Raw genomic sequence first — 20630 nt, forward strand, 5'->3', positions numbered from 1 at the left:
TTTCCTTCTCCCCTTCCCAGCTGTCAGTCTAAGAAATAAATACTGAGTATTTTTAACTCTTCTCAGTTCATACACTGAAACAAAGAGGGGAAACCCACAAAATCGTTTTTCATCAATTACAGCGTTTTCAATATACATAATTGAATTCAAGTGTAGGGAGGACTAAAAATACTTCATATACACCTTGTGCTTTTCTGTTCACTCCCAATTTTGCTGAATTTCAGAATGTGGATTTATCAATGATGAAATATTTGTTGAGCTGGTCAATGCACTTGGTCAATATAGTGATGATGAAGATGATGATGATGGAGATGACAATCCTGATGAAAGAGATGACAAGCAAAAAGATCGGGAAGGTAACAGGATGGGTATGTCTGTCTGCAGACTTTACAAATTAAAACCAAAAAACACTGTTTTTTAATCACTCAATAAATTTATTCAAACCTTCTACTTGATAGTGTTCAGGTCTAAAGTAGCACTATTTTCTTCATCATTTCCTTGTCATTTAGTTCAAGAGCTGTACAGAGAATACTATGGAAGGTGCTTTTGCTACTTTTTGTTTATCTGCATATTGAGACTGCCAAATGCACCAAAAATGAGTTGAGTATCCACCTAATAAATGCTTTGGTACTCCTCAGAAAATGCAATATCATTATTCTAAAGTAGGCAGAGTTCTGAATTGCCATCTCCATCTGCTGGTGAAATAATGATATCTCCAAATTTTACTAGTAAAGAGTTCTTTCAGCAGGAAAGATCACTTAATGTAGTTTAACTTGTGGGTCATTTAGAAATAAAAACCTTTTGCTTCTTTTTTTTTTATTAGGATTTTGGCGAAGTTCCCCTTTCTCTGAACACCTCCTAGAGGTAGCAAAGGAGCAGAAATATAACCTTTCTGTTTTCCAAATTTGTTTGCTTCTTTGACAGAGAAAGAAAGCCACCCACCTCGGAGATTTCCTTCTGACAAGATATTTGAAGCCATTTCCTCAATGTTTCCAGACAAGGGTACAGCAGAAGAATTGAAGGAGAAGTAAGAAAGTATTTCTTAAGACATGTTGCTGTGCTACTTTATGAAACAAAAGATTCCTTGACTTCATTAAATACTGATTAATTGGAATTAAATTAACCAATATTTAATGGACTTCATTCAAAATCAGCTAACAGCTTTGTTGATTAGGAATGGCCCCTCTTGCAGCTAGTTTCTGTGGCCATTGTGCAACTTCGCAAGTGATACTTGACTGGAATTGGCTGTTCCCACCAAGTCTAACAACACAGAGGTGTTTCTTAGCCTTGCTTTCAAACTGTTGAAAAGTGGGTGCTTGCATGTTTTTCATAATACATTTTTTTGAAGTGGTAAAATAAAAGCTTTTCTTAAAAGAAGAGAAAAGTCATCTTTTTGGAGTTAATGAGTAATATATATGAGGAAATGGTGGTCCAGGAAGTGAATGCATTCTTTTCTAGCCAATTTTATATTTATGTTAATGAATGTAAAATTAATAACTTGTCATGTCACTGACAGATTGACCTTTCTAGCTGGGACATACTTCTTAAATTTCTTCTAATTTGCCACTGAAAACGCAGAGTGGTACTGGAATCAAAAATTACTTCTTTTTCATTATACTGAATAAATACAATTTCTTCCTTTCTTTCAAGGTACAAAGAACTTACTGAGCAGCAGCTTCCTGGAGCACTTCCTCCTGAATGCACACCAAACATAGATGGACCAAATGCTAAATCTGTTCAGAGGGAGCAAAGCCTGCACTCTTTTCACACCCTCTTCTGTAGACGCTGTTTTAAATATGATTGCTTCTTGCACCGTAAGTACAGTTATAGTGCACTTGTATAGCTCTTAATTTTTGCAGGTTGGGAAACTTAAAAGTACCATAAGATGCAATACAGAAGGAAGGAAAGAAGGAAAAAATTGTAATAATACCACTAAAGTTTATGAAAACAACTTGTTCATGTTGACATAATTTAGCAGTGAAAACTAGACCTCAAAAAACTGAATGCAGCTGCTTGGGGTGGTTTGTTGCCCTTTTTGCACTTAGCGGTTTGTATAGACTTAGAGCTTGGACCAACCTGTAACATTGCTTCTCTTTTAGTCCTCAAGAAAACTACATTGTTTTCTACCATTTCCTGTTTGTGCATGGAGAATAAATTATATTTCTCCATAAAAATACCTGGTTGTTCATCAGACTTCTTTAATTTTCCAGCAGGGAGAATGAATAGGCATGGACAGTCTTATCTTGTATTCTCTGGGGTTATTTTCTAGCCACTTTACTTATACATGGTGATTTGAAGAATTGTTTCAGACAGTTGAATTTAGAAATTGTGATATCCTTTCCATTGAATTACTCTTGTGTTGTCCCATTCTTTTGGGGGAAGGATTTAACAAGAGGGTTAGCAATGATGTTAAGATTTGCAAAGTGTGAAGAATAAAAGAACTTCTGAAGTACTACTTGAGACAATTCTTTCTCTGAGAATGGGGTCAAATCTAAAGGGGAACCTAACAGTCAAATATGAAGTGGTTTGACTTGTAGTTAAATACTGTGATGCCCTCTCTTCCAACTTAATTTTCTCTTTTGACTGAACTCAACTGTTCATTTGCATGTTCCACTGTGAGTGTGCATGTGTGTTTGTTTGGAAATCTCTGTGTTGTTAGCAGCTCCTCATCTAGCACACATGCCTGTATTTGTACTTCACACTGAAGGCTCTCCACAGTGCTGGTTTTTGGTATCCCTTAGTTGCCTTTCAGTTTGAGGAGGAACTGGAATTGTTTGCAGCAGGTGGGGTGGAGGGAAGCTTTTCCTGTTCCTAGTTTCTTTAGTATTCGTGGATTTTGGAGTTAGGTCTGTTAGTTTCATTTTCTCCTTGCAAGCAGGCCTTGCTTGAAATGCAAAGAAAGATGCTCTTACTTCTGATTGAAGTTTAAGAACAATGAGCTTCTGGAGGTATAGCTGCTGCCTTGTTCAGCCAGCTTCAACACAGTGAGTTCTGTGAAGCTGGAGGTTTTGTTTAGAAGTACCTTAGTTGCCTGGATGATTCAATCTAAGAAATGCTGTGTGTAGCCTTGGTTGATAGGACAGGGAAGTGAAGCTATATGCTGCCTCTTGGCAAATCCATTCATCTGACTTGACAGATATTCTTGACACTCTCAGTAGTCTAGCAGTGTGACTGAATGCCAGTCTAGTTTGATGACTTTAAAAGGATTTTGGATTTTAAGTCCTTCAGAGAGCATTGTCCAGACATAGCGAGAACAAACTTCTAGTAGCACCCAAGACGACTTTAGGTACTGCTGCAGTGGTGGTTTTAGGCCATTTTTCTCATTAATTTTATAAACTTGTATGAGTTTTCCAGTGAAGATACGGGCTTCTCTAAAGTACACATATATTTGATTACTTCCATAGTTTATGTATATTTGCCTTTCATAGTAATTTTTGCAGATTGTTGGAAGTAGAACTGAAAGTATCCACAGACCACTTTTTCATGCCTACTACTCTGGAGTAGGCATGAAAAATCTGTATTACAGATTTGAGTCCACAGTTTCGAGGCCCCAACTCTGAGACTTCTTTTGTTCTAGTGCTGTGAAGGACAGGTTCATAGTGTTGTTCATTTTGGTATGTTCTTAACTGCCAGATTCAGCCAATGACTAAGTCCAGAGTCATGTCACTGATGTGCTGAAGGACCTCAGTTCTCCCACTAGCAGCGTCCTTTCAGTTCTGTGTTCATAATCTTCAGATTGAAGACAAAGTGTTTATGCTAAAAGACTGCCTAAGTTCTTGTTGCTGGTGATTTTTTGATAAGTCCCTTAGGTTAGTATTCTTTCCAAGGGGTGTGTGTCCAAGGCTTCATTTTAAACCATGCCTCGTACTTAAAAAGGCCTAAACCTTAAGATATCTCTTCAGGTTTTCAGGGTCATAGCAGAAAGAAGGAAGAATAACATTTCCACTGTGGAAGCATTCAAGGTGTACCTTTGTGTCAGTATGAAACTACTGGTTATGATAATGCTCTTCATGACAGCTTATGCAGCACTTGCATTGTCACTGATAAAAATGTATGTGATACTTGATCATTGCAAAGACATCTCCTGGCGCTTGATTTACACAGTCACTATGTTGCCTCCTGCCTGGACCCTGAATGTAGAAAACCGATGCTTCAGTCACCAATCCCTGGAGACATACCCAAATCCCACCACTACAGTGCCTGATCACTGCTTTGGACCCATTGCTTCCTTCTGCTTTTTGTTTTTGTAACAACAAAGGGAGAGAATTGCTTCCTGTCTTTGTGTGTCTGTCTGTCTGTGTGTCTGTCTAGAGCTAGGGATCTTTCTGTTAAAAACTGAGAGTGCCAGTTGTAAGACCTCTTTGCTTGCTGTGAAAACTTAAGGCTGTTGGTCAAATCCATCAGATGCTTTGCTGGGAATAAGTAACCATCAAAAAAAGCCTGCTCTGGTGATTGGAAGGCTTCATCAGCAGTTTTCGGTGTTTCTGTAACAACTTCAATATTTAGCTTCTTTAAAAAGAAAAATTTCTACTAGCACCCTAATCAGTTGTTCCTATGTTCTTCTTCTTCCAATCACCAAGAGCTAAAGAGTGATGTCCTGGCTTCTGCAGATGCTCTTTTTGATGAATTACTTTGGGAATGTGGTGGGCTGTAGTGATCAGATTTGTACTTTGAAAGCTAGATTTCTCTGGAGAAGGCAGAGAATTAAAAAACCAAAACCAACCCAGGAATTCTATTAGGTCTGGGTTTGATTTCTATAATTGCCCCCCTCTTAGACTCCGTTTTTGTTACTAGCCTTATTGTATGGAGTTTCCAATCTTTGTTCTAGAGCATTTGGGTTAAATATTGGAAAAGTTATCATTAGACTTTTAACGTGTCAAGTCCCCTTGACGACCTGGCAATCCCTTTATGTGCAGGTGATGACATTACTGAAAAAACTTGTGTACCGACTTCATTTGCTGACAGCAAGGAATTATGCCTAAATGTCTGGACTAACAAAGAATTTAGAAGAAGGAAAAATATCAGGTAGGGAGAATTTCCCAAATAGCTTGACTGTGAAGCAAATGTACATTTCAGGCTAAGCTCTTGCCTGTGTACTTTCACGTTATGAAAAATACCAGAATTGACCCCTTTGGGAATGAGACAGGTAATAACTCTCGAAGACAGAAAACATGCTTAGTGAAGCAGTTTTAGAATGACTTTCTTAAGGAAGTTATTGAAGAAATATGGAGTTCAGTTATTTAGGAAAGTCTGCAAAGTAGTCTTTGATTTTAAAAAAACCCCCACCAAACTAACAAAACCTACTGATATTTGCAAGACTCGTAGTGCAGCTTTACAAAGAGTTCTGGGTCCTTTCATTCTAAGAAGCCTCCCAGAAAATATCTCACAACAGTAAGGTAGATTCCGGCTGTAGCTGTCAGTACTTAGACTATGTTCTTTTTTGATGTAGTGGAATACAAGATATATTTTAATATTAAGTGTATGAGATAGTGTATTTTTGAGGTCTTGCTGATTTAAAAAGTCAAACATTGATTTGTTTCACTGTGTTACAAACTAAACGTTTCTTCATTGTCTAAAGGAAAACAGTTTTTTTTTTTTAAACACTCATTTAAGGACCTAGCACAAATGAACTCCTGAGAGAAACCTTTGCATCTGCAAAATACACGTGAAAAGAATAGGTTTGATTTCTGCACATTGCAGCAGTCTGATGTGGGTCATGGCTTGCAAATCTCTTCCTGTTCTCTTGCCTCGTTGCAAAATGATTTTCCTTGCGGTTGAAGAGAGTGTAAAGCCCTGAATGAACTAAACAGTATATTGTGCAGGTCTAAAGGTGCAGTGTTGAAATGTGTGGGTGTTTTCCCCTGGCACGTTTGAGTGGAGGGGCTCCCATCATCTCATTTTTTTCTTAAAAGCTGGAAAAAGGTGGAATATCTTTGCATTAAATTGCAAGCTTTCTTTGTTATTTAGCATATTTTACCTACAAAATGCATGAGCATATTGAAATGCATGAGGAGTGATGTATCACGTAAAAGCTGGAATGTGGGGGAAGAAAGAGTAGCAACAATATGCATAAATTATATTCCTATACTTGCTTGCAAATAATTTTTACATATCTGTATGTCCATATATGGTAAATTGAAACTTTTTTGTGATTCCAGATTCACAGAGTGTAGTGTATTTCTCTGGAGAAAGTGATGCAATATTATTAGTGATACTTTTATACTGTTTAATTAATACAGGCATTACATTATAGAATTTATGATTTGATTTCCAGTACACCTTTCCCCACCTTATGGGAGGGGAGTATGAAGTGATGGTTCCAAGATGGAGTGGTTTCATTAGAGAAGCTCTCTTATGAAGTATTCGTCACCGTTGGTCACCTTCCCCACTGGTGCCAACAAGTGCTTGTGGAGCTGTGTGGAAGCCAGATCACTGCAATGAGATTTGCTTTATAAACTTTGCCTGTGAAAACATGTGAGATCTGCCCACCTTCTTTAAAAGGGAAGGAACTGCATTTGGAAAGTTCAGTCTTGAAAGCATAGTGGACTTGCAAAGAGAAGCCTTGTGTACAATCCAGCAAGATGAGTAGGAAAGTCTATGGTGGTGGCTTATTGAAGAGGAACAATATGTGTGATATTGGTATGGAACAGCCCTTATGGATTAATATGGGTAACAGGGTAACATTCTTTCTGATTAAACATTAACACTTTTTATTCACTGAGTGTTGAAAAACTGTGGGTTACAGCTGCCTGTCTGCAACTGTGGTGAAACTGTAGCAGAAGTGCTTTTACAGTGCTGGGAAATAGTGTTTTCAGATGGGTGTCTTTTGTAGGTCCTCATGGAGCATTAGAAAACAAGCAGCTTGAACTGAGTAGTCTTTCTTATTTTATTAGCTTGAGTATGGTCTCTATTTTTGTTCCTTGCAGTTGTGTATGACACTATTTAACACACTGGGTTGGGGGGGAGTATTTCTTTACACATACATATGTATATTTATATACATGCATTTAATATATATAAAACCAAAAAAATGCAGGCTTGAGCATGGAGGAATTCTTGTTAAAAAGAGAATTGCAGAAAACTGGCGATGGTATTTCTAAAAGCTCCTGGTAAAATCTGCAGCCATGAATATGAATTCTGGTGAGAATCTAGCTGCAGGTTTTCCAGACTTCAGTTAAGTAAGGGATACAGAGGAGTTACCAAGACTTCCTGCAGAACTGGGAAAGTCAGTCTCTCTGAAAACATTCTGCGGGGAGGCAGAGATTGCATGGGGAGAGAGCTGGTAGAGATGAGCTCTGGCAAAGGGAATGGGTAGGAAACTCTCTGTTATAAACTGTTATAAAGGTGCTCATGCCCAGTTCTGCTCTATTCCAAGTCATTGTTCTGCAACTGATACAGAGCTATTTAGTCCCTCAGATACATGAGCAGACACTTCTCTGCAAGTTGCAGGCATAACTGTGGTTGTTCTGATCCACAGTGCTTTGCAATGCTAACTTACCCTGCAGCTGGGATATGGGAACTGAACTCTTACCACCTGTCAGCTTATTTGTAATGCTGATACACTACTAGAGTAAAATGCTTATGTGTCCTTCTCTCTTAACAGAAATGAAAAGCAGGTCCATTGCCTTTCCAAAGTGTGTGGGGTTGGATTTTTTGTCAAGATAGAAATTGCACACCTTAATCTTACTGGTTGAAAAAGGATCATGCATTAATAGGGGAAGCCCTGAATAATTCTGTTTAACATGGTAATGGAAGTAAAGTCTGTTCTGCTTGTTGGGAAGAGAGACATAGCAAGTCTTCCTTGATACATGAAACAAATGGAATGATTGCGTTCACTGATGTAAACAGGCATAAGCAAAATTTAACCATGCGCTGTCTCTGTATTTAAGTGGTAAGTCAAATGTCACTAGATGGGTTTATTTTATAGTTTTTTTTTCCATTTCTTACAATTTTTATTCTATTTTTAGTAAAGTCTTGGCAAACCTTGTATTTTTGGTACTGTTTGAGGTTAGGTATTGAATGTATTTTCATATTAAAACTTACAAATGTGATGTTTTGATTCAACAGCATTCCATGCAACTCCTAATACTTATAAACGAAAGAATACAGAAACAGCATTAGATAATAAGCCTTGTGGACCGCATTGTTATCAACATCTGGTAAGATAATTTCGTATATTAGAATTCACTAAGTGCTAGTGCTAGCAAGCTACACTTAGTGTAAGGACATGCTGAGTCTATGATAGTGCATGTACTTGTGTGCCACTTGCAGTCAAGTATGTTATCTTCAGCTTGTGCGCAAGAAAAGAGGTAACTTGCAATCATCAAATGAAAGTCTAAGTAGCAATAATTTCAGCTCTATTAGATGTAGCCTAAGATAATTGTAAGGAAGAAAGATTTGCTTCCTAATAATGTGTTGCTGCTATTGTATCCAATTTAGTCAAAGGTCTGGGTCTTGCAGACTTTTAGCTCTCTCGTACATAAAATTACAACTCAAAATGATAAAGGTGTTTTAGTTTGCTGAAGGCATATTCTATCCAGTATTTGTGCTCTTAAGAAACAACAGGATAGAAGTTAATAAGGTGAAATCCTTAATAATAAAATTTCAAATCTCTCATACTTCTCCTAATTTTTTTTGAGAAACCACCTAATTTTCCAATCTAGAAATTGACTATGAATTGTCAGACCCTTTTCCACCTGAAAACAAATTACCAGTGACTGCATTTTTAAAAATGCAGAAATGCATATTGTTTAAGTGCCATGTGCAAGGGAGAGTTCTTGTATTTTGAAGGGTATTCTCTGTGGCAAATTCTCTTATTTTTTTGTCATCTAGAAAAACAGATCTTTACTACTGAATTGTTTTTCACTTGGCAGTCAAAATGAAAGTGGAACTCTAATGCTGACATAAATGCTTTGTAAATGTAGGGTTGGGGTTGTTTTCATTATGGCATCAGAAGTATTTATGTTAATGGTTAGAGAACATTTAACTGGAATTTGTGTGTATGTGATTAATTTGTAGAATAATGCAAAGTTACATAGTATGCAAGTAGAATGTGATCTCCCTCAATCCCTGACGTAGCTGAAAACAGTTTTTGCTATGAGGTTTTAGGCCTCAGCAGCTTTCCAATATCTGAAGGGGGCCTACAAGGATGCTGGAGAGGGACTCTTCGCCAGAGACTGTAGCAATAGGGCAAGGGGTGATGGGTTCAAACTGAAACAGGGTAGTTCAGGTTAGATAAAAGGCAGAAGTTCTTTACTGTGCGGGTGCTGAGGCACTGGCACAGGGTGCTCAGAGAAGCTGTGGCTGCCCCAGCCCTGGCGGTGTTCAAGGCCAGGTGGGACAGAGCCTTGGGCGCCATGGTCTAGTGTGAGGTGTCCCTGCCCGTGGCAGGGGGTTGGAACTGGATGATCTTAAGGTCCTTTCCAACCCAAACCATTCTGTGATTCTATGATAATTCTTTTACTGAAAATGGTAATGTTTTGTGTTTAGGAAGGTGCAAAGGAGTTTGCAGCTGCCTTGACCGCTGAGCGCATAAAGACACCACCGAAGCGCCCCGGTGGCCGCCGGAGGGGAAGACTTCCAAACAACACCAGCAGACCTAGTACACCAACAATAAATGTGTTGGAATCTAAAGACACAGATAGCGATAGAGAAGCTGGAACTGAAACTGGAGGAGAAAATAATGATAAAGAAGAAGAAGAAAAGAAAGATGAAACATCTAGTTCCTCTGGTAAGGCTAGTCAAGGCTTCTTTATTCAGTTTGCTGCAGTGCTTAAGAGAATTAAAAACAAGTTGAGCCCAGTGATCCTAGAAACCATGTGTTTGGAATATATGGATCTGACTCAAAAGACACTAATAACATGAGCTTAATCAAAGAGAAGACTAAGAAAATTTCTAGATTGTCTCAATTTATATATAGAGGTGAGATCATGTGATTTCAGTAGCTACTGTTACCTAATTTTTAACTTCTTGAAGGGGTACGTGGAAAGTGCTGTGTTGTTGTGGCACTTGAATTAGGAAAAAGCAACAGAAACCTGGGATATATTTAAGGACAATTAATTATTACACATTTTTAAAGGCGATATAAAATTTTTGGAACACAGCCTTCCATTGACCCGTACTCTCAATTATTTATTACAGAAGCAAATTCTAGGTGTCAAACACCAATAAAGATGAAGCCAAATATTGAGCCTCCAGAGAACGTGGAATGGAGTGGTGCAGAAGCCTCAATGTTTAGAGTTCTTATTGGCACCTACTATGACAACTTCTGTGCAATTGCCAGATTGATTGGGACCAAAACGTGCAGGCAGGTAAGAAGAGAAGCTACTTACTAAGGATGATAGCACTTTACTTTTAAAACTGAAGTACAGAAATACTAGTATTGATTACTAAAAGAGAAAATTAATGAATTTTCTTGGTTTTCCCAAGAATGCTATGATCCAGAATTCATGCCACAAGTAGATAAAAGTTAGTTTTAAAACTATTTTAAAATTAAATTTACAGGAGGCTTAAATTAGACTGTTGTTAAATGACAATCAACTTTAAATGTCTTGAAAAGAGACTATGACTGGATATAATCTGTAAGTTGTTGGTTGGAGGAAATCATACTAACTTGGAAAATGAGCAACTTTCTACCAGTGAGAGATTTATCGTGGATGTATTATGGTATCTCTTGTTAGGTGTATGAGTTTAGAGTAAAGGAATCTAGTATTATTGCTCCAGTCCCTGCTGAAGATGTTGATACTCCTCCCAGAAAGAAGAAAAGGAAACACAGGTAAATCTGTTACTAAATAACCTTAGCATAACAATAAATTTGAGATACAGGGGATCAGAACCGAAAGTATTTTGGAGGAAAAAGTCATGCAATTCTTCACCTTTTGCTTCCAAAACCAAAATTTGCAGCATTAGAGCAAAGTGGTGTTTTGGTTTCAGACAAAAGTCTTACTGCATTGGCAAGTGTAACCTTCCACTTCTCTTACCGTCTCCCTTCTTTTTTAACCTCTTTTACAGCCAGGTTCTTCTAGGTGTATTGCTGCAAGTAGTCGAACTAAGTTAAATTGGAAATTCTCTACACAGCTTGTTATAACATTCAGGATATTGTGGTATAATTTTGTTTGCAGCAATAAATCATGTGTTTTAGAATTGTTATAACGGGATTCAATAATGATTATATGGTATTTCCTAGATTAAAGCTTATGGGGTTTTTATGGTGAAGCGTCTTCCATTATGATTCAGATGGTCAGTAAGCAAAAGCGTTTTAGCAAACTAGAGGATTGCCTTTTTCTTTTAAGAGATACTATTCCTTGGTAGCACCTCAGTTTTGTAATCAACTAGAACTTTAAAGGACCAGGTTAACAAGTTATTCGAAGTGAAGCTGCAATGAAGAACAAAACCAGGCCTTTTGCTTGAGCCACAAAGACCATCTGAAACAATTTCTGTTGAAATCGTGAACTCAGTGGCTGCTGTCTGTCAGTGAAAGCCATTTTTTCTTTGAGAATCCTGAGGTTTGAAAAATGCAGCTCTACGTTGCATAGTTTTATTCCTGGGGATAAAAACATAGGAGATAAAAAGCTGACTGAAAATTAGCAAGAGCATTTCTTTCTGTGAGCAATAAGTACACTTTTTTTCCATAAAGTTTCCTATTTCTCCTTTTAACTTCCCTTACTTCCCCCAAGTTTGTTGTTCCAGTTCTTCTTCCAGTTTTTATCTCTTAGCTTGCCTAAGTATATTTAGTATTTCCAGGTTTAGGTAAATCCCTGCTACTGGCTCAGAGGTACTGTTGACGTGGAGTAGCATGTTTCTGCTTTGTAGCAGGGAGGCAACTGATACAAGTTAGGAAAAGATTCAGTGAGCATCTGGAAGAGATCTTATTCATACCAAAAGCTATCTATTTAATGCTGTTGGCATAGTTTTCAAGTTTATGGGCATTTGGTGGGCTTGGCTGTTTAAATTTGGAGTTATATTAGCCATAGTGCAACTTTGGGAATTAGTTTTCTTTCAGATTGACAGAGTTTGCTATCAAAATGGTGCCACTACATCTATTTGAAAAGAGCTACTAAAAGGCTCAAATGTATTTTAAGATGAAATAGATTGTATGGTTACCGTGTTGACACTGTTTTGAAGGAGTTTTGAGACTTTTAGGGGGTATGTTGTTTAGGATTTTTCCCCAAATAAGTGAAACCAGATACCATTACGTGGGATTTCTTGGTGGTGTTTTGTTATTAGTTAACAGTATAAAAACTTTTATGCTAGCAATTTAGTTTTTGAAGTGACAATTCTTTTAAATCTCATTGAAGGAAGGAGATAAATCCATTGATTTTTCCAGACTATGTGGCAATCCAGCTGTCTCTGTTCTTCTGTGTGCAGTAGTCTTTGACAAAGGAAAATCATTACCCCATCTGCATACTACTGTAATCTGAGCACTCTAAAGGTGGCACACAACTAGCAATTGGGAAAACCATCTGGAAGTCTTTCTCTGTTTCTTAAGTTTCTTTTAGTTGACTTTACTTACTCCTAGAGTAAGAAAGCTGCTTTTAATGGCCTCTTGTAACTGATTTGATACCAAATTTTCTCATAAGACTTCTTCCCATCTGATCTTGGTGCCTGTATAGGCATACTGAGCAACTAGTTGGCAAGGCCACAGCCCTCTCGGGTAGTAAAAGATATTCTTTTCCCCCTTCCAGTGTCCGTTTTGTTAGATAGCCACAATAAGGCCAATTGATGAGAGAAGACACTTGTTTTCTGCAGAGCCAGTAAGTGTCAGAGCACATCCCATGCATTGGACCTGGCAGTTTGTAAAAACTCTGCTTTACTGGAGGACCAAGTACTTCATATAGAAGCCAACAGAAAAATCTGAACCAAGAAAGAGTAATGGTCATTCTGTTATGTGTATGTGTTTTCTTCCATTGCTGGAAGCTGAGTTATATTTGCTTTAATAAACCAGCAGTCCTTCCTCTGGGTTAGTAAGGATCTGTTGTTGATTGTAGGGCCATGTAATGCTGCTTCTCGATTGTTTTTTGTTTTCCTCCCCTCCCTCATCCCCTATTCTTCGCTTACTTAGTCAAATTTATTTGACAGGATTTCTTTTTTCCCATTTTCTGGTTTTCCTCCACCTTCTGCTGGGCTGCTGTGCACTGCATAAGTTTCAATATGTCACATAGCTCTTCCTTAGAGTTCAGGGTGCCCTTTAATAGATACTTAAAGTCTCACTGTTATCGGGCAGCACATGCAGTTGAGGCATTGGCACAGATATTCTCTATGCCACCTGGTTGGAAGGCCAAGTCTTAGAGTGGTGAAGAGGCTTTGGATAAGATGATTTGGGAGGCTGAAAAGAAGTCTTTGAGTGCTGCCAGAAAATCAAACACTGCACAGAATTAACTAACATACATTGACATCATTGGTCACGTATTTTGAGTTTTCAGTGCTGTTTCTGGTAGCAGAGTATCCATGTGCAGAGAAAGAAATGCTATTGTTACTTCTTCCAAAGAATGCATTCCTACTGCCTGATTAGCTTATAGCAGTGCCTCCTAAAAACACTGATTGTTAGCACAGAGGAACAATATTTTTGACAGCTTCTGTCATAATGCTTCTGGAAACACTTGTTTTCTAAGGTGGCTATTCTGCAGATGTCAGGAACCAGATGTACATCCACCTGCTTGCTTGGAGATCTGCCACTGAGTTTCCAATTTGCTGCCTTGTTTTTTACAGTGCTTCAAGTCACGAGAGCTTTGTCCATTTTGTCTTTCCCTTTCTTTTACTTCCTTGTGCATGGGACCAGATCTTGCATTTTGTTTCTGGTTGAGGTAGCAGATTACAGGGCAGATAGCTGAAGTAGTCCACTTCTAGTATGGTACTCACTCAGGCTTCAGCTTGTGCGCCAGCTGGGGGAACTTGCAGTGCTTCCTGGTAGTTTTTGAAAGCTACTAGTCAATGGATGTACTATTTGTTTGTGCTAAGCAAACCTCCTGTTGAATTGGTCAATGTTAGCAGCTTGCTTCATGCTGTCTTTTGTCATTCCCCACAATTCATGCTTACACTGTACGTCTGCAGCTTCTTCCTTGCTAGGTTCTCTTCTTTCTGTGACACCCATCTCTTACAAGAGCAGCCATGCTGGTAGAATCATAGAATAGTTAGGGTTGGAAAGGACCTTAATATAGTCTAGTTCCATGGGCAGGGATGCTTCACCCTAGACCATGTCGCCCAAAGAATGGGTGACAAAGGATGCCTTTGCCGTTGTGACTGTTGTATTTGATTTTCTATCCGTTATGAGATGTTAGGGTTAATGCTTTGATGGTGGCAATCTTTGTTATATTCACATGATCTTGTCCATACAGCCTATAGTTTTCCATGGAAACCAAAAAGTCTCAGGTGGCCACGAGTCAGCTAGTGGCATTTTATGCTTGAAGTATTAAGATAGTGTTTACCAAAGGAAAAAAATCATACTGATTTCTAATTAAATGGTGTTTTAAGAAGTCTAGAGACAGAAAGCTTTTAAAGGTTTGGTATGCTAGGAGGTCCTTATTATTTTGGGCTGACAGACAAGCTTCTATGAAAGAACTGTTAAAATACAGTATAAGGTACATAATCCAAATACCAGACAGACAAAAAGGAAAAGTAGTTTGATGTGCATTAGAGTAATTCAAGTCAAAATTGCACCACTTCTTTCAATTGTATGGGAACTGTCATCTTAGCAAGAGTCATCAGCTCGAAACTCTAAGTATGTTGGTAGCCTTTTTTTCTCAAGTGAGTCACTTAGTAAGAATATCATCTATTTATTGCAGCGCTCTGTAATGCTGATAGTCTTTGGGTTTGTTGCTTCCCCTCAACCTCAGTTACTTGGACAAGTCTGCCTCTGTGGGTTTCTAACTTGTATGAGTGCCTTCCAAGGCTTATAAGAAAGTTGGCTGTCAAGCACTTAGCTTTAAGTCTAACAGTAGAGCTTTGAAAAGGCAACTGCATAGAGAATCTTGTTTACCTAAAGCTGTTGTGTGTGGTGGGGGGAGCCCAAGTAGAAATTGATATCTTGTTTTTATGGAAGAATTAGCAGCTGTAACATCCTATTTAAGTACTTACAGCAGGAGATACTTTTTCAGAGTGTTGCATTCACTGAAAGGCAGAATAGCTTTCTAAATGCTCTGTGCTGGGGATTTCTGGGTACATGTGTTGAGTATTTTGGACTGTGAAGTTAATGTGCATAGAAAATGAGGTCTAGGTGCAGCTAGCTGTGGATTATCTGGCCAGGGAATGAGGGTTCTCCCATGAGACTATGGGAGAGTTGCTATAGGGCATAGTAAGAAAGCCCAAGAAGTATAAACATTGATTGTTTGTTCACTGAAATTCAAGTGCTAACTAAAATGCCTAGAATTGAAGAAAACCTAAACCCATTGATTTCTCCATACTTAAGCCTGGTTTCTCTTTTGGTACCTAAGGTCCAGTCAGGTCTTTTTGCTCGGTTGTGTCTGACAGGGCTATTCATGGAATAGTAGACATTTCCTGCCCAAAGACTTTGCAGTCTGAAATGCATACAAAATGAAAGGGGTAATTGTACCTTGCAAGAACTTTAAAGTATAATGAGTTACATTATGATAATCAAAAGCATGTTATTCTTGGGGGAAGGGGAACCCAACGAAAACCACCACCACCCAACAAAACCACCACTTCTTGCAAAGGGAGAGAGCATGGCTGAGCTAAGAGAAAGAGGGCACTGAAGGAAAACTGTAAGGATGCAAGAGAAAGGCATACAGTTTGAAGGAGAAGGGAAAAGGCTTAGCACTGTATTGACCAGTGAGAACAAACTGGGGAAAAGTGTGTCCAACCAGAAGTGTTGTGTGTGGCTGTGCCACAGATGTGATCTCCTGCAGTCATATACATATTGCTCAGCAGATGAAGCATAACCCTTGGCTGTGATCTGCAGGAGACAACCAGGGTGGTGCTGGGGCCAAGTCCTGTGAAGGAAGCATCTGACAGGCCTTCATTCCCCTAAACACATCCTTGCATATCTGCGATTCCATGTCCTTCCTTTTGCTGCTGCTTTTACCTGCTAGAAGCAGCTCCAGCAGCCTCCTCTTTACTGGTTTTCCTTCAAGGTTATCTGAATTGAAACATCTCTCTATCCTGGGCTGGGTGGTGGCTGCTCATCTGTATAGTCCTGAGACTAGAGGAATGGTGTGGGGAGGGGGAGGGAGCAGCCTGCCAAGCCTTGATCTTGTCAGCACCAGGCGACTGGGACAGGGAGGATCTGCTGCAACCACTTGTGACTTGTGCAGATGTTCCTGTGGCCAGAAACTTTCCCATTTTAAGTCAAGTGGGGTGCAAGACACAGCTACCTTTCCCAGCCCATTGCAGGAGGAGTTCCTGTCAACCTTCTTGTGTTTTGTGTTTTTGCAGGTTGTGGGCTGCTCATTGCAGAAAGATACAGCTGAAAAAGGGTTAGCATCTTTCTATTCAATTTATGTCCTGAACTTTTAAGATCCTATTGTTGCTTTTTGGTTTTGTGGTTTTTGGGGGGTTGGGTTGGGTTTTCAAGCCATTTTATATGTTACATGGGGAGCTATGGATTATAGGGGGTATAAAAAAAAAGTAAGCTCTCGTAACAGATATTGCAGGGACAAAAGGTATGGCTTGGAAAAGCTCTGTAGAATTCAATCAAAAGGGAAGGAAGCTGAATTTACAGTCTTTCCAGTATGAACTTCGGTCTGTACTTCTCACTGAAGTATTAACAATAGCAGCTGCAGTGAAAAGCAGCATTTGGGGGTTTTCAAAGTTTATTTCAGAAATAGTTATCTGAAAAAATCGTGGTGAGATGTTGGGACTTACAGCAACATCAGCAATCAATCAGTTTGTGTCTGCTTTTTGATTGCTGGTTGCCAACTAGAGCATTCTTATGCACACATGCAAACCCAACACTAGCTCAGGAATATTAACAGCAAATATATAGCACCAAATTCTCCTAGCTGCTCTACAGGTAAAGCTCTAGAGTTGTCCCTGGTAGTCTCTTCTTGCCTGTAAGATGCTAGCATTGTCTCTACTGGAAGACTGACTTAGGAAAGCACAGTGGTATAATGACCAGATATTGTTCTGCCAGTGTATCTGTTTGAAAGTCAGCTGTTGCTCCGGAGTAAAAATTACTTTGGGTATTTGACCCAATTCACTTTGCTGAATATCAGTGTTACTCCAGAACACTGGAAATTGTACCATTGTAGTTTTGTGTTCAGTTTTCCACAGTAAGCAGGGCTCTGAGCACTTGAAGCAACTGAGTCATGGGCATAATAAAGTGCACTAGGAAGCAGGCAACCAATGGTGACAAACACCTAACTGATGTTGCAGTTCTGGTTTGGTGGCGGTTGGTTTTTTTGACACTACTCATTGTAGCCTTGGGATTCTTTTGGTAATTTTGGGGGCTTTCTTAGTTAAAGGACTAAAAGGGGATTTCTGCTTTCAAGAGTGAAGGGAACTGCCTGTGGTTTGTTTGCACCTTTCAACTTTACAAAATGTTGCTATTTTTATTCAGATGGGTCATCGAATCATGTTTACAACTATCAGCCATGTGATCATCCCCGTCAGCCTTGTGATAGCTCATGCCCATGTGTAATTGCTCAAAACTTCTGTGAGAAGTTTTGTCAGTGCAGCTCAGAATGTAAGTAAAGCATTTAAAAACTGTCTATAAATTTCTCTCACTGTCTCAAACATCTAACTCTGTGCTAGAAGTCTGTCTGTACCATGGACTTTGTTTGCACAAAGCCATTTGCATGAAGGCAGAAATAGACTTTGGACTTAAAACTGAGGAAGACTAAAGTAAAATCAGGAAAGGAAAGTATTTGCAGTACTTCTGAATGTCCTGTACCATTGGCTATTGGGTGTTTTCTTTTAATATTCAGATATGTTATAATCATAGCATCCCAGACTGGTTTGGGTTGGAAAGGACCTTAAGATCATCCAGTTCCAACGCCCTGCCATGGGCAGGGACACCTCACACTAGACCGTGTCACCCAAGGCTCTGTTCAACCTGGCCTTGAACACTGCCAGGGATGGAGCATTCACCACTTCTCTGGGCACCCTGTTCAATCTGCACTCTCTTAATTTTACAATGTCATTTTTTCATACTTGCCCTTTTTGTTTTCTATTTATTCTTTTTTAGGCCAAAATAGGTTTCCTGGATGTCGCTGTAAAGCACAATGCAACACTAAGCAGTGTCCATGTTACCTAGCTGTACGCGAATGTGATCCTGACCTCTGTTTAACATGTGGAGCAGCCGACCACTGGGACAGCAAAAATGTTTCTTGCAAGAACTGCAGCATTCAGAGAGGATCCAAAAAGGTACGTAGCTGTACAGTTACCTGCCTATTGCTTTGGGTTTGAGGTGGCTTTATATTTTCATGCCAGACAATGGGATTTCTTCCATTTCTTCATGCTAATAGGAAAAGGGAAACGAAAAGGGAGGTAGCTGTCACTGATGTTAGCTCGTTCATGTGCTGCTGTTAAGCTCTACTGTACATTTCATCATGTGTCAGTCAGTTGTTTGTGTAACTGTGCAAGAGAGTATCTCCTCTTACACATTCAGGCTTTGCTTGCAGCTTGCGCATAGGCTGCTGTTCTAAAATGATAGCTCATCAGTCTTTCCTTAGATCAGCGTAAGGAATTTCAGCTCAGACATAGATACTATTTCTTTTTTCACTTGTGGATTGTAATGTACAAACTTGTAAACAGGCTACCAGAGAGATCTCAAAAGCCTGTTCACCTCTGTTAAATAAACCAACCAAGGTTTATTTCTCCTGAGGAACATCTTCTCACAAACTAGTTCAGTCCAATACTGAATTGGCCAGTAGTGGGCTCCTGTCTGCAGACATTTCTAGTTCAAAGTCTTTAGTGTATGTGTTTATATATAAACCACCTACATTTCAAGGTTAAACTTTTTACTAGTTTTCGGGTACTTCACTTGGCTTTTCCTTCACATACAATTTCTGATCCACAAGCTGCAATTTTAGTGTGTGTTTGATAATGAGAAGAATTTGTATTTGTTTTCTCTTCCCCAGCATATACTTCATAAAGTGATATACTTTAAACCAAAGCCCACAACAAAAAGCCCAGACAAAAACCAGGCACGTCTAAATTTGTTGGTTTTCTCTCCCACAGCACTTGCTATTGGCACCTTCAGATGTGGCAGGCTGGGGAATTTTCATCAAAGATCCTGTACAGAAGAATGAATTCATCTCTGAATACTGTGGTGAGGTAAGAACAGAGATCACTGGTTATGTATGAGTTTAATTGGTGAAGTTGTGTGTTGGCTGGGGACCAAGAGATAGTCTCTTGACTTGGTATTAGAGAGAGATGTGGCTGACTCCATATACAGTTACTGCTGGAGCTGGGAGCTTAACATTGGAATGTCACCAAAAAATTGGCATAGGTTCTTGTGAGAATGAGAGGCTGGAATGTCATTTTTGTCTTGGATGTAACTTTAGTTCAGACACGCCTGGAATTCTGTGCAAAATCACTTAGTATAGTACTAAAATCCAGCAGGCATTTTCATTAAATCACATGCTGTAGTAATAAACCCCCAAATTGGATTCGCAGTTTTGATTTTGAGATGAGAAGCAGCTCTTACTCTCCTTCTGCTCTGAAAGAGCTTATTCATGCTAAGAGCAAGCCATTGTTGAGTGGTGAGTGCAGGGTGCTTGCTGAAAACAGTACTTCATGTTTAAGAATATTTTCAGTTGCAAAGAATAAAAACCTTTTGGAATGTCTGGGTTTTTGACCTTAAGCTGCTATGCCTACCGAAGGGAAGAGGTGGTCTCTTTGACAAGTACTATTTCTTTCAGATTATTTCTCAGGATGAGGCAGACAGAAGAGGAAAAGTATATGACAAGTACATGTGCAGCTTTCTGTTTAACTTGAATAATGGTATGTATGTGCTAGTCACACCCCTTGCAGCATAGATCAAATACGCACAGTCACCATTTTTGTCAGCCCTGTTCTTTTGCAGGTTAACATGGAGAAGTTTTTTTGTTCTTCTCCACATCTTTTCCTAGCAGTGTGTGGATCCCTAATACTCACAGCTAGTGCTTTTCTTTTTTTCCTACATGTTAGGAAACATCGCTACATCACTAAGTAGTAGTGATGGAACCTATTACACAAGAGGAGTAGAATTAGAATTTAATGAAGTAAAACTATGTGCAAGCATTACGTAGCTTAAAGAATTTAAAAGGCTTGCTTGGGCATTGTCAAAGATAATTTTACTGTTAATTAAATAAGCAGTTAATTATGTTGGGAGGATAAAAGCCACACGGATACATGGCATGTGGCTACTGCCACTTGAAGAGACAAATACTGATTGTGCTAAGTGTGAAATCATGGGACATACTTGAAAGCAGGAAGAAAAGCTGCTTTATGTCAATGTTGACTTAGCATACGTGTGGAGCTTGTCCTTGTGGAATAAAGTAGAGGAGCTTCAAATGAGAAACTCGGGTAGTGCCACAGTGGCAGGAGATAAATGGAAAGCACAGTGTTGGGCAGCAGGAATAGTATGTGTCTTGCAGAACAATATAGCTGTTGTAGGATGATGTGCCAGCTCTCCCACGTGGGTAACTGAACAGTTACCTTTTCCAGCTGCTAATATCCTAGCACTCTAGATATTA

At 39.1% G+C, this 20630-nt stretch overlaps 1 protein-coding gene across 8 annotated transcripts in view; it reads left to right on the top strand.

Moving 5' to 3' along the window:
- The window catches only part of EZH2 (enhancer of zeste 2 polycomb repressive complex 2 subunit), a 52379-nt gene that overhangs the window by 30395 nt on the left and 1354 nt on the right, over nt 1-20630 (top strand). For 6 of the 8 annotated variants that reach the window (XM_062625343.1, XM_062625340.1, XM_062625342.1 and 3 more), the window contains 12 exons: nt 225-368; nt 925-1027; nt 1651-1814; nt 8068-8159; nt 9490-9730; nt 10141-10310; nt 10680-10774; nt 16387-16427; nt 17510-17635; nt 18137-18315; nt 19132-19227; nt 19815-19896. In XM_062625343.1, the coding sequence (XP_062481327.1) occupies nt 225-368; nt 925-1027; nt 1651-1814; nt 8068-8159; nt 9490-9730; nt 10141-10310; nt 10680-10774; nt 16387-16427; nt 17510-17635; nt 18137-18315; nt 19132-19227; nt 19815-19896 (1533 nt within the window). The remainder of the gene's footprint in view (nt 1-224; nt 369-924; nt 1028-1650; nt 1815-8067; nt 8160-9489; nt 9731-10140; nt 10311-10679; nt 10775-16386; nt 16428-17509; nt 17636-18136; nt 18316-19131; nt 19228-19814; nt 19897-20630) is intronic. The other 2 variants (XM_062625341.1, XM_062625346.1) reach the window with 2 other exon arrangements.

The sequence above is a fragment of the Pezoporus occidentalis genome, unplaced genomic scaffold (assembly GCF_034315485.1).
Source record: "Pezoporus occidentalis ecotype Australia unplaced genomic scaffold, CSIRO_AGI_Poc_V1 ctg28, whole genome shotgun sequence".
Classification (NCBI taxonomy): domain Eukaryota; kingdom Metazoa; phylum Chordata; class Aves; order Psittaciformes; family Psittacidae; genus Pezoporus; species Pezoporus occidentalis.